The following is a 14890-nucleotide window of genomic DNA, read 5'->3' on the forward strand; positions in this document are numbered from 1 at the left end:
CCTTCTCCACATGGCAAGGGATGCTGTACAAAGAAAATTTCGTCAACAACGACACAACATGGCTCTTTGGTTATTCCTTCCAGTTTTCGAGAAGAAATTTTCCAAGGATGCCATGACGACCCAACGGTTGGACACCTTGGCTACAGCAAAACGCTCGCCAGGATTCGAGAAAAGTACTACTCGCCAAGGCTACCGAAGACCGTTCACCTCTACACTCGATCATGCCACGAGTGTCAGAGACGCAAAAAACCCCAGACGAAGCCGTCAGGACTTCTGCATCCGATTTCCCCCCGTCCACGCCGTTCCAGCAGGTCGGAATGGATTTACTTGACCCTTTTCCGCTGTCAACGTCGGGAAACCTGTGGATAATCGTCACCACAGATTATCGCGCTCGGTACGCCGAGACGAAAGCCCTTCCATTAGGTACGGCTGTTGAAGTCGCCAAGTTTTTCATCGAGTCCATTGTCCTCCGACACGGCGTCCCCGAAGTCCTCATTACCGACCGTGGATCACCGTTCATGACCCAGCTGATGCAAGAGATCCTTCGTCCTAGTGGCACTGTCCACCGTCGAACCACTGCGTTCTATCCGCAGACACATGGACATGTTCTATCCGCAGACACATAACTGCTAAACAAAACTATCGCCGACATGGTCTCCATGTATGTCGAGGTAGAGCACGAGACTTGGGACGAGGTGTTACCCTAAGTCACGTTTGCAAGAGACCACAGGACTAACTCCGTTTCAGCTGGTGCATGGCAGGAAAGTAAGGACCATGCTCGACGCGATGCTACCCCACGAACCAGCTGACGATGGAAGCCCCGACGCCCAGGTGATTGCTCAAAGAACCGAAGTTAGCCAGCTCGCCCGACTTCAAATTCAAGATCAACAACGGGTTGACGCTACCCGGTACAACCTTCGTCGTAGGGATGTCCACTTCCAGCCCGGAGACAGGGTATGGGTCTGGACACCGATTCGCCGCCGTGGTGTAAGCGAGAAACTTCTGAAACGATATTTCGGACCCTTCTAGGTACTTCGTCAACTTGGATATCTGAACTACGAGGTGATGCCCGACGGAACAGGAACTTCATCACGCCACCCACCACGACCTGAAGTCGGCCACGTAGTGCGCCTGAAGCCGTACTACGCTCGATAGGACTGTGGGCCTTATGTGTTCCAAATGACTCTTTAGTTTACCGTTATTTTTATTTGCTTTGCTTTGTTTTGTGTTGCATCGGGGTGATGCACTTTTTAAAGGGGTGAGTAATGCCGCGCGCGCGGCTGGCCAAGTAGGGAGCGCGCGTGGCCTAACGGTTATAGTGCCTGCCTTCCCTCGAAAAGGCAGGGTTCGATTGCTGGGAGCGATGCATCTTTTGTTATTCCTGAAATTTAGTGTTTTGGTAAATTCGAGGATCCTGTTGCTTGTTCGAGGTCCGAATGTTTTACACGTCGAACCTTCTACGCCTATTATTCCAGTAGCCCTCGCATGTACAGAAGGGGCTCCGCGTGGCGAGCCGCAGTCAGTCTTGCCAAAGCGCTCGATCGTGCTTGTTTCACCGACATCGACGCCTGCGACGCTAGCCTTTCTCTACTTTTGTTTTGGGCACAAGTTCGCCCCATCAAACGTTTAGTTTCTTCATTTATTCGACGCCTCATCATTTGTCATCCGTGACAATATGTTCCTATGTATCTTATATGGTTCTTGTATTATTCTTATATGATTCGTATATGTTCTTATATGCCTTGTATGATTCAGATGTGTTTATTGGGCACAAAAATTTCTCATACAAATGAGATCTTTCAATAGGGGAGTTTCGAAGCTGTAGTTAGCGTTACAAGATAAAAACTAATATAGGGTCATTTACTGAAAGTTCGGCGGGTGGTACATTTGGAAACGCTCTTACTTTGACGCAATAGCGATTTCATCTCAAATCGTGCAGGAAAACGGGCCATGTCGCGCCGCACAGATCAACAAGACTAAACCGCTTTGAAGAAATAGGCCCATAGTTTGCCAGAGCCAAACTTTTTGTCAAAAAATCCTTTTTTCTCCCAAACACAAATCGAGCAGTGGAACTGCTTGCCATCATTGCTTATTGAAAGCACAAATGTTGAAGCATTTCAGCGTTTACTTGTGTCACAGTTGTTGTAACGCTGTCCTCCTTAGGCAGCTCTGCTACCTACAGTACCTGTAAATAGAATGTCTCGAAACCGATTATAATATGTATATATGCCATGAAAATGTTTCAGTGGGATGAAACTGAAAGCCATTTATGCATCATATTTTTAGTTTTTCAATTTTTTGAGTTCTCAAGGATCAAAGAACCATTTTGGAATTTGGATGATCGTCAGAAATCGCGTATTTGGGAGGTTCTCCAGGCTGCCATACCTTCTGCAAAACAAAATCTATTTCCGTAACATCTTAAACGCAAAATGTAAAACAAGTTTTATTTAATATATTTTGTAAAATATCCAGAACATGCCTCTTTGACGGTAATGCACCAGGCTTAGACGATGATAACATTTGTAAGAACCGACTACAGATGCCTATTCAACAAGTACAATATTGTCATAATCATTAAAGTTATCGATGAAAAACCCCTTTGAATACAAAAGAAAACTTTTAAAGTACAAATTTCAACATAATTTTTTTCGAAAAGACTATTTTGAACCATGTTAGTGTTTCTCGCTTGAAGAGCCCTCGGTATTATTTAAAACATACAATAAAAAATCCTATACAGTTTATGCTATGCACTTATAGATCCGCCCATTCAGAAAAGTGAAATGTTTCAAGCGCTATTTTTAGATGCGAAGCTTTGTCATCGTCTTTTGTATCCTTATAATTAATTCTTGGCACTTTGTTAGTCTATTCGTTGGCTTCGATTTAATGCTCAATGAAATAAAGTAAGGCTGATCCGTAGAGTAGATATTATGTTTAATATAGGAGGCTTTTCCTACACTTCTTCAGTTTATTAACTTAAAAAACGTCTGAAATCACAATTAAATGTGTTCCTTAAATTTTCTCATTAGAATTTAAAGTTTATATATACTTCCATCTAAACGTTTTATGTGGAATGAATGAGTAATTGGGTGAAACAAAATATTTTCGAGGGGGCTAACATCCCTAGCACGAAGTTTTAGCTTTTTCCAACTCTCGCTTCTTCACGCACACTAAGCCTTGTAAGTAGGTAGGCTTATTTAAAACGACTGATATTCGTTTCGTTTTTTTTTTTCTTTAGAAGGATAAAGCTTTTAAGGCCGTGGGAAAGTACGTGCAATTATATAGAATATCTGGTAACGCAAGTTCACGAGAACGTGTAATGTGATTGAAAAGCATCGTTAAAGCGGGTTACGACATTCCTCTCGGTGCTTAGCTATTTGTTTAACATAGCAGTGAGAAAACCGTCCTCGTCTCAAGTTTTCGTCCATAAGTGGCATGACCGAATGTTTTTTTAGAAACTTGCAATATTTCGTGTTTTGTTTTCTTATACATCGCGGTAGTTAGTACTACGTGTTGTGACGGCATGCGGGAAGTGCCAGGTGCGTGCCATGGCGTCTGGAGGCCACTAAGCATCATGCCTCTTTGCACAACCGCAGATCGTCAGAACTTAGAACAACTCGGCGTACTCTCTGAACGAAATCATAGTTCTGGACGAAATCTGGGCGACTATCTGGACGAAATCAGATTTCGTCCAGATAGTCGCCCCTGAAGCCTGAAATTATTTTTCCGGAAAGTAATGGAGCACATCTGGCCTATACTGCGACAAGAAAACAAAAAAAGCAGAACGCTCCTAGTCCTACCAATAGCATTTGGTACCCAACTTCTGGACGAAAACTCGAAATAAGGCCCCAGTTTTATGTTAAAATAATTTGCTAAGCCTTAAGAGTGAACCTTCAACCCGTTTTAACATCGGTTTGTGGTAAAAATAACCGTTATTGTGAAATTGAGTTATTAGGTATTTTATGTAATTGTATCTCCAGCGTTTTTTAAAACTAAACCAGCCACCCGGTTACCCAAATATTGATCAGTTGCCGGCTACTTGTAGCTAAAGTGGTCACTGCAGTAGCTCGAATGTCTTCACCCGAAACTACACCACGTAGTGGAACCGGAAGGTCCAGGAATAGCACAAAAACGGAGCGAAAGAGACCATTTTTTAACGACGATAAGTTTGGGGAACACTGTACTTCCCCGCAGTCTATGCGATATTTTGTTAGTTCTAAAGATTTCATGCTTCGATTTCATGCTTCGATCAATTTTTTCCAATAGCAGAACAATTCAATACATATATATATATATTTTTATCGCAGGGCTATTTCGAATGCCTCTGGTCTGAAGTCTTCGACAAGGGAATCAACGTCACCATGGTCTGTCCCGGCCCAGTTGCCACACCCATTAGGCAGAACTGTTTCAGTGGCACCCTGGACAAGACCGAGTGCTTCAAACCTTCCGCCAATCAGCGCAAGATGACCGCTGCTCGGGCAGGTCAGCTGATCGTCACCGCTATCGCCAATAAGCTGGACGAGATCTGGATTGGCCCGCAGCCATTCGTCCTCTACATGTACCTGGCGCAGTACTTTCCAACAATTTACAGAAAGTAAGTGGTACACGTCATCTTCGATTTCACTATGGCGCCTGGGACACGTCTCCGACTGTTGCGTTTACCGCGTCCTAAAAAGTGGTCCCTCGATTTCCGCCTGATGACGTCATAGAAGGGTCATGCTGTCGCCGGCCGCGATCCTAGCGATGTCACAGCAGCGGTGGATCGATGGATGATATTGGCTATGCCCTATGTAACGGGCGGTAGCTTGCGCCACCTAGCTATCTGACAGTCCACGGCCGCTTCAGCAGCCATGAGCTCAGACTTCGCGACTATGACGATACTCGCGTTCTCTGGTTCTTTTTGTCGAGACTTTTGGCGCCAACCACGAGAATTACCTCATCCGACATCGTCACACCCTAATTTCGCTGCTAAATAGAGTACGAAGCTGTAGGAAGGACTGGTAGAATAACTCTTAAAAGGTACCCACATACAGGGTGTTATTTTTTTAGCTGCACCAAATTTGTAAATTAAGGGGGAAGCAGGTATATGAATGTGGTCTTCGCAATGTGTTCATACGACTCGGCAGACAGATGGGAATATAAACATTACTATTATCAGGCTAATTAACTCTAATTCGTAATGAACTTTTCAGTCACTCTAATTAGGATATCTGCTTTTATTGCAAATCTTGAGGCGGTCGCATGCCGAGACTTTTATTTTGTGGAATTCGCGTAACCAGCTCGTGTTCATCGATATTCGTCCTTGAATTTAGCACTTTTATCCGTGTAATGTAGCCAAGTTCGGCTATAGTGCCCACTTTCGCGGGTTTGCGGGATTGAGTAGAAAATAGGTGGGATTAAGGAGAAAATTCGGGGGCAGCTTATCTCGAAACACTGGCTCGTTACTGGAATTCTACAAAATGGAACAGTTTTGGCATACGTCCGTTACAAAGTTTTTATTATAAACATATATCCTAATTGTAGAGTCCCCGGGTGTGGGGACAGGTGTCCAAAGCAACCAGTCCAGTCGGAGCTCTCAGGAAGACTGCTTTATGTCACGAGACATTCCCATTATATCACAGAAAACAAGGAAAAGGAAGAATGATGATAGCGTGATAGACAGGACAATACAGAGACGAAAAGGAAGTGATAACGAAACATGATGAACACAACACTAATCACAGTAATTAAAAAGTTAATAAACAATTTTTAGTGAACTAGTCTGATAATAGGGATGGTTATACTCCCATCTAATGCTCATCGAGCCATTTAAAAGGGTGGAAACAGCATTCTTTTACGACTCTTCCTCTCTTTACTTAACAATTTCGTGCAGCTAGAAAAACCTGTATAGCGTGAGACTGATAGCCAAAGATTTTCGAAAAGCAATTAGTCTCTTCAAGGCAAGCTAAGTGTAAGAAAAGCAGTATTTGCCGCTAAAGTTGGGAGGCACAAAATGTGTAGCGTGTTTGGAGCTGCGCTTGGTTAGCCCGACATGGACACAAATTTAGCGTGATAAATTTAATGGTGTCTCAAGTGACTAGGCGCCAGGCGACACCGTAACTGCCGTAGGATAATTCGATACCACGACGTCACTTGACAGCGTCGTAATGTGACCTGACGTCATATGGCGTGGTCTCGGGGTTGGGGTTACATGATTGCGTCACGTGACGTCAGGTCACGTGACTACCGTCTGCTCAATTTCCGTTTAATTAAGCGAGACATTAATCTGCTAAATGTGGCGGCGTGCCGTACTTTTTTTACGCACTTCTTGAGGACATTTTTGAATGAAGAGTTCACTCTAAGTACCTTAGATGTAAAGTTTGCCACGAAACTCTGAACCTACTTAACACAAAGGCGACTGTGAGACGTTTGAGCGGCGTCTTGGCAAGTTCTGTGAGACGTTCTGTAGACAGTTGGCACGCACAAGCGTCCAGGCTATCAGCGATTATTTTATGCATGTATCAATATACACGGATTTTTACACGGATCTATTAAGCACGGGCTTCCATCAAAACGCATGCCGACCGTATGGCTGTCTGTGTTGTCTCAGCGGTATGGCAATATAGACAGGGGAGGCATCTCTCGGAAACATTCGTTATTTTGTAGCAGTATATTCAAAACAAAGTAAAGGATAAAAAAAAAAGAAGATCCAAATCGAAATTTAAATCAGGATTTAAATCAGAGATTTAAATCTGGATTAAAATTACAATAGTTTTAGAGAGATGATCTAAATCAAACATTTCTCTCACAAACAATTTTAAAAGTATTGATTTCACACACTAAAAGAAAGGGGTATGTTATTACACCCCTTGTCACATAGAATACACAGCGAAATTTCATTTCGACGAACAACGCATTGACGTTGAACAGGCGGTACCAACTTTGACGAGCGGCTTGAGAGCCGAGTTGTACAACTTATTAAAATAAGTAATGTACGCGTGACCAACGGCGTAGACTTTCCATTTTCCCGGGGGGAGCGCTGCGCGTTACCTTTTCGCCAGAACTGGAGATTGAAGCTAACGAAGGCACGCTGGGATTCCATTTCCCATGTATTTTGTCAATAAAGGCAACGTGCTGCGTTATTTTGTTTACATGCCACTACTAGGAAGCTCGTTACTTGGCACATAAATGGCGTCTCGGTAAGGATCATAGCCCGGGCCAAAAGAGGGGGGGCTCTGCCCCCCCTTCTAGATTTTACCAGGGGGGCACGAGTCCCGATGCCCGCTCCCCCCCCCCTCCCCCCCCCCCTCCCCCCCGAAGTCTACGCCTATGCGCGTGACTGACTGCTAAAAAGTAATCGGGGTATTCTTGGCTCTACTGCAAAAGCCCTGTGATTTTTTCAGCAGTCTTTGGTAAGTACTTAGCCGTTAATATGCTATAACACACCGTCATCAAGCGTCTCGTTAAAGTTGGAGGTGTCATTTCGGCGACAGTGCTCTGTACGTCGAACTAAAGTTTTGGGGTGTATTATATGGAACAAGGGGCGTAATGGCTAGACCCTTTTTTTTAGAGAGTACTTTCATTCGTCTCTCATTTCGTGATTACTAAGGGCATCTGTAATGGCTAGACCTTTTTTTAGAAAGTACTTTCACTTTCTCTCATTTGATGATTACTATGGGGATTTGTTTTTATATTAACCATATAATCATCAAGCAACGAAGAGTGTAGCAACCTGAACACGAGTAGAAAGCAGCGGTCTCATGAGCAAATCTGAAGGTTGGTTTTTTTAAACCTTCCCTGGTGTTGGTCAGTTACGTGGTTTTGTTACAAACAAAACACAACCCGAAGGAAAGAAACGAGAAAAAGAAAAGTAATGCCATATTGCAAGTAAATCAAAACTTAAAGAGTGCTATAAAACTTTACTAACCTAAAAAAAAAAAAAGAAACAGTGAAGCTGCTTTTAGTATGGTAATATTTAAAATTTACATGTATAAATGTTATTAAATAAAGTGTACTTTAAATGTACAGCAGTTCCTTCGTCTGCTGTCTTTTCAATAATCTGGTGATCTGGTCAATCTGCTGAAAACATTGCTTGATATGAACGAATTTTGTAATGACGACGTGGACCATACCTTTATTTGTAGCCTATACTCTGTCGTGTTATACGCCCAGTTTTTCTTTTTTTCATGCTATAAAAAAAAGTGCCTGTGGCCTTGTGGCGCAGAGCGTCTGTCACGGCTACTGGAGATGGTGAGTTCGAAGCCCACCGCAGGACACTCGCCATCTAAATGGGTACACACGTCCCACATCCCCGGAGCTCGGGGCATTACAGGGGATGACGTTTGGGATAAGCACCGCAAACCACGCTAAACCTGACATCCGAAGTGGGGACATGAACCGTCTCTTACCTGAAGGCATCAACTGCTCTCGTCTTAGAAGAGAAGCGAAGCTGGAAGGGCTTTAAGGCGCCTTGTGATGGTTGGGAGGCTGAAAAGTTTTAACACTTTCAGAATTTTTGTTGATGTGATGTCTTGTCGTGGCCTGTCCTTTCCTTCGGCCTCCTTTTATCCAGATAAATACCTAGGTAATCCAGTCTCTACAGAGTCAGTTCATATTATAGGTCACTGAAGACGATCTGGCCACATAGCCAATTTGACTAGTTTGCGCCCGTGTCGATAAAAGATTACGATGACAGGCGCTGATATTAAAAGCAGATTCAGTGCCTTTCACATGTAGCGTTTCAATCATTCCGAAATATTATGATACGTAGCTCTTAAGTATAGATAACGTCTGCAATCGTCCATCTCTTCGAATGATCCGCGGGGTTTTAGAAAAGAGTAGACGCATCCAGCGACTTCGTCCGCGCTGACTTCTACTAGCACGTCAATAGACCCTTCGCAAATATCCCAAAAGCCTGCGCTTGTTTCGCGACAAATTATGGGAGTCCTCGGGCGAGGCGCCTCATGTAGTACTTAACAGGTAGCGCTGACGCTCGATTCCGGAGCACTTCTGACAGCGAAGCCCACGCCAAGCGGGGCTGTTTGCGATCTTAGCGGTTCATTAGTGTGGCTTATGTATGCTCTATGGGTGTTGCAACGTCTATGCATTAATGTTTAAGTCTTACTTGGGCAATGTCAAGAAAACCGGGGTACCCTACTTGTATCCTTGCGCGTAGCGATGCTCATCCGTCTCTTTTACTCTTCGTTTTTATTGTTTCGCGACAAGCCTCGAACCTATATGGATAATCACAATGCCTTGCAATTGATATTCACGAAAACAAATCGTGAAAACGACCATTGACACCACAGAAACCACTTAAGTACGTTTTGGTTTAGGTTCATAATCACAACCATGGCTGCTGGAGGTAGCTGCCTGTAGTGTTTAAAGAAAAGAAAGACGAAGCAGAAATGAGATGATAAAGGAAGAAGACGATGAAAAGGCGTACAACTGAATCGGCGTTCCTTCATCTTACATTCAACTTCACTACATACACTACATTTGGCGACGAGGTAAAGTGGATTTCAACTTACTGATCTTGCAGCGCATACTATGTGGACCTAGAAATGAGTCACGCAACGCTGCCGCCGCTTCCTTCGTTTCTTGAACGGCCTGGAAGACCCCCGGTTCCGTGGGACCAATGGCGCCGAATGTTCGAGAACTACCTTGACTGCGTCGAAGAGTCTTCCCTTACGCCGAAGCGAAAGAAGGCACTGCTGCTACATGCCTTAGGAACGGAAGGACAGCGAGTCTTCTTCACGTTGCCTCACGTCTCTGCTGCTTCCCCTAGCACAGTTCCTACCGCAACCGCGTCCACGTCAAGTGTTACTACTACCACTGACGTGTACCAAGATGCTCTCGCGACTCTGGAGGCCCGCTACGCAGCGACGTACAACGTTATCACAGAACGCCGCAAGTTTCGCCAGCGTACACAAATTCCTGGTGAAACGATTGACGAATTCCTCACGGCATTACGAGGACTTTCGCAGACCTGCAGCTTCGGCTCCGCATCGGACGAAGCGCTACGTGATCAACTGGTAGAGGGAGCTTCGATGACTCACGTTCGAGAACGACTCCTACTAGAAGGTTCTGCCCTTTCCCTCGAAAAGGCTTTGAACTTGGCCCGCAGCGTGGAACAGTCCAAGAAAGAAGTACAGTCATCCACTGACCCGCCTGCGGTCGTCCACAAACTACGAAAAACCAAGGGAAAGAGCTCGAAGTCCAAAATTCAGCCAGGCGTTGACGCACCAGCCAGACAGCAGAGAACATGCTACCGCTGTGGATCAGCAGATCACTTAGCAAATGCTGCTACATGTCCCGCAAGGAGCAAGACTTGCACCAAATGCAGAAAACAAGGACATCTGGGCTCTGTTTGTCGGGGTACGGCGTCAACAATGGAGGTGGTGAGTTCTTTCACCACTACTAATGAAGACTTCAGTTCTCTTGAAAAGGAAAAAGAACGTGACCCAGTTACAAAAGTGCTGGAAGTTGGAGAAGTGCACAAAGCTGGAATCTATGTGACAATGCAAGTAGAACAACAAGATGTCAAGTTCCTACTTGACACTGGTTCTGCAGTTTCCATTCTCTCCCATGAAATCTACCAGAGCAAATTTGCGGACAAACATCTACTCCAACCAGCTGCAGTACAACTACAAAATTACTCAAGGCAGCGCATTCCGCTTCTTGGATGTTTGGAGGCAACAGTCACGTACAAAGGGTCCTCAGCATCACTTGTGCTTTACGTCGTCTCACAAGGATCAACATTGCTGGGACTGGACGGACTTTCCGCACTTCGACTTCGCATTGACGGATCTACCCTGCAGTGCATGGAGACCTCTACACCGATCTCTACGGACTTGAAATCTATCATCGACTCTACCTACGCTCACCTGTTCACACCAGGAATAGGCATGGCAAAAGGTTACGAGCATCTAGTCAAGGTGAAGAGAGACGTTCCTCCTGTTGCAGTAAAGCTCCGTCGACTGCCACTTACCATTCGTGAAGAAGTGTCTAAAGAGCTTCTGCGTTTACTCGATATGGACATTATCGAGCCAGTCACCGCATCTGAATGGGTATCACCCATTGTTGTTGTAAGAAAAAAAGACGGAAAGCTACGACTATGCGTGGATCTTCGTGCTCCCAACAAAGCAATTGTCGTCGACTGCTTTCCATTACCAAACACGGAAGAGCTACTCAACGCCTTGGATGGAGCCAAGGTATTCTCCAAGCTGGACTTAACAGCAGCTTACCACCAGGTTCTTTTGTCGCCTGAAAGCCGTGACCTAACTGCTTTCATTACACACGAAGGCCTCTACCGCTACAAGAGAGTGTGCTTTGGCTTGGCATCTGCACCTTCAGCTTTCCAGAAGATGATGCACGACATTTTCGTAGGATGTTCGGGTGTCCTTTGCTATCTCGACGACATTATCATCTTTGGTGCTGACGCAGAGGACCATGCAAAGAACTTGGCAAAAGTTCTGCAGCGCATCTCAGACACTGGCCTGAAGCTAAACGACAAGTGTGTTTTCGGAGTAACAGAATTGACATTCGTAGGACATACTATCACTTCTCAAGGTGTGACTCCTCTACAAGAAAACGTTCAAGCTATTCAAGATGCGCCTATACCAAAGGACCATCATTCCCTGCGCTCCTTTTTAGGACTTGCGGGATATTACGCAAGGTTCCTTCGCAACTACTCGGATGAAGTTGAACCACTAAGAGATCTTCTACGTGGCGAGAAGACATTCGTTTGGACGAACACAGCACAATGGTGCTTCGATAGAATCAAGCTGCTGATTGCCAACTGCAACGCGCTTGCCATGTTCAGTCCAGGATTGCCAGTTCTTGTCACAACGGATGCGTCCGGATACGGTATTGGCGCAGTGCTCCAGCAGGCCAACGGATCCGATCTGCAGACCGTTGCGTTTGCTTCAAGAACACTTTCACCGGCAGAGCGCAAATACTCTGTTGGGGAACGGGAAGCCCTCGCATGCGTTTGGGCACTAGAGCATTGGCACGTGTATCTCTGGGGAAGACCATTCACCCTCTGCACAGACCACCAAGCACTTACCACCCTACTGAGCTCTCAAGGCACGGGTCACCGTCCGCTCAGAATCGCTCGATGGACAGCACGTCTGCTCAACTATAACTTTGTAGTGCACTACAAGAAGGGCGAAGACAACGTCATCGCAGATGCACTTTCCCGACTACCATTACCTGATGCGTCTCCTGACCTGATTGAAGAGGAAGTTATCTCCGTCATAACTGAACAACCCATTTCGAAGAACGACCTGCAGTCTGCTACAGCCGCTGACTCGGTACTTAAAAAAATCAAGCATTTCGTCGTTACAACCTGGCCATCTAAGACCAAGGTAACTACTGAAGTGTTACCCTTCTACCAAGTGAGATCCGAGCTGTCAGAGGTCGATGGAATGCTCCTACGTGGCGAGAGAATCGTAGTTCCAACTGTAATGACTACTAAAATCATCGCCCTGGCTCATGATTCACACTTGGGAATCGTCCGAACCAAGCAACGATTGAGGCAGTGGTACTGGTGGCCAGCCATGGATGCAGCAGCGGAACACGCTGTTCGTGGTTGCCTGACCTGCCAGACAGCTGATAAGTCTGCAAAGACTTTTCCTGCTCCACTACAACCAATACCGCTTCCCGCACGTCCCTGGGAGAAGCTGGGCATCGATATCGTTGGTCCCATCGAAAAAGCACCCCAACGACATCGTTTCGTGGTCACCGTCATGGACTATTACAGTCGCTGGCCTGAAATTGTTTTGGCTAGCACGGTAACCAGCGAAACAGTGACTGCATTCCTGCGGACGCTTTTCAGCCGTGAAGAATATCCGACAGAAATCGTCTCAGACCACGGAAGCCAATTTACATCGGCAGAATTCGAAGAATTTTTACGGGAACGTGGCATTCGACATACATTCTCATCCGTTTACTACCCACAGTCAAATGGTATGATTGAAAGATTTAACCGAGTGCTGAAGGGGTTTATTCAGCTGGCTCTCCTTGAACAACGAAACCTCGAAGAAACACTGACCGAATATGTCGGAGTATACCGTGCAACACCACACTCAACTACGGGTGTGTCGCCCGCATTCCTGTTTCACAATCGGCATCCGCGGACCAAGCTGAATGTCGTCGGATGGCCATCAGAAAGCTTTTTCACGGAACCGACCGGAGCAATGACGGAGCTGAGAGAGCGAATTAGAAGACAGCAGCTTGCTGCTCAAGAGTACGTAGACCAGAAGAGAGGCGCACGTACGCCAGCTTTTCAGCCAGGCGATTTCGTTCGCGTGAAGTTGCCAGGTCATCACGCCAAGGGGAGTTTGAGATACTCCAAGCCACGCAAGATACTGGAGCGTCAAGGATCGAATGCATTCGTGCTCGACGATTACAAGGTGTGGAATGCAAGCAAACTCTCAAAACTACCACAAGAAGTCCTGCCACGACTTACTTCGGGGACAGACAACGGGCTGTCACCTGCCACTTCGTGGAATCCTCCACCAAACACGCCCCAGTCACACGAGTTTTCCCCGGCGGGAAACCGACCGGAATCGAGATCATTGTCAAATGGTACAGACACCCACCGACAAGAACTTCAACTCCAACCTCTTCGCAGGAGTTGCAGACAACGAAAACCTCCGGAAAGACTAGGAAGTTATGTGACATGAACATTGCCATATAGGCACTCGGGTTTTCGTTGACTCGACAACTTTGTTTATTTAGATGCTTCTTTTCTGCTTTGGTTGTTTTAGTATGTGCATTTCCTTTAAAAAACGGGGGAAATGTAGTGTTTAAAGAAAAGAAAGACGAAGCAGAAATGAGATGATAAAGGAAGAAGACGATGAAAAGGCGTACAACTGAATCGGCGTTCCTTCATCTTACATTTAACTACACTACATACACTACACTGCCGCAACTCACTTTCAGTCGTGGAGACGCAATGAGAAAGCGCGGGATCTGTACCGAGGGTTCCTAAAATTCCCTGCCGTCGTGGCGCTGTTCTTATTGCAACAGTCTATTCATTAGGTTCTACGAGCAATATGATTGGCTCTCTCTTGACCTCGTCAGTGCATCTCTGGTGCTTAAATTTCTCCCCCAAGGAAACTTTCCCATAATGTGACGAAAATAGTTCAGATCAGGTAATCTGGTCCATGAGATAAACTGTCCTAACAAAGGAAGTCAAGCTGAGTCCACAATCAACTTCCAAAACTATGAAGTAAGGCATAAGAAGCCATCATGGAACCATTCAGTTAATCTACATTTTTTTGTGTGTCTACCTGTTCTTGTATTTCCTAGTTTGATTACTATATTTTTCTTTTCAGATATGTTGTGCCATCCATCTTCCAGAAAGAACACATCGCAAGGCTTCGCGACAATTAGAACGTTAGACAAATTAATGTCATCTTTAAAATGTGAAATATTTTTCTAAACCCGGCTTCCTTTCATGAAATTATGCCAGCCTCCATCGGAAAGGCAAAAGAAACGACATAGCTTGCGGCTTGATTCAGTCAAAGCGGTTTTGAATATTTTTGCAAATGTATTTTTTTCGGAATTATTATATGTGTGTAAACGGCGCAAGAGAGCGCTTAAGAATACAAATAATGCTGTTGTCGCAATCATTGCTTTGAACGTCGTACCCGAAATAAAGTACTATCGACATTTACTTTGTTGTGGTATCTGATACCATCGCGACCAAGATTGAGATATGGTAAGTTCTGGAGTGATGGACTTCCCAATTCATTATTTCTCAATGACTCACGAATCAATATTCTTCATTGATATGCAATTTTTGGTTATGAGGCGTGGCACGGGTTTTGGATTAATTTTTAGAGCGCAGCTCTTAGGCGCCCGTTTACGGGTTGAGCGGCGTCGCCGTCGGCGTAACCGCGCGGTG

The 14890-nt window shown here is 45.3% G+C and overlaps 1 protein-coding gene across 1 annotated transcript in view; it reads left to right on the forward strand.

The window, feature by feature from the left end:
* Nucleotides 1-14659, forward strand: part of LOC8041111 (dehydrogenase/reductase SDR family member 7) — a 49207-nt gene extending 34548 nt beyond the window's left edge. The window contains exons 6-7 of the mRNA XM_029973244.3: nt 4305-4591; nt 14319-14659. Of these exons, the coding sequence (XP_029829104.1) occupies nt 4305-4591; nt 14319-14376 (345 nt within the window). The 3' untranslated portion in view covers nt 14377-14659. The remainder of the gene's footprint in view (nt 1-4304; nt 4592-14318) is intronic.
* Nucleotides 14660-14890: the final 231 nt, after the last annotated feature.

The sequence above is a fragment of the Ixodes scapularis genome, unplaced genomic scaffold, assembly GCF_016920785.2.
Source record: "Ixodes scapularis isolate PalLabHiFi unplaced genomic scaffold, ASM1692078v2 PGA_scaffold10__122_contigs__length_95168666, whole genome shotgun sequence".
Taxonomy (NCBI): Eukaryota; Metazoa; Arthropoda; class Arachnida; order Ixodida; family Ixodidae; genus Ixodes; species Ixodes scapularis.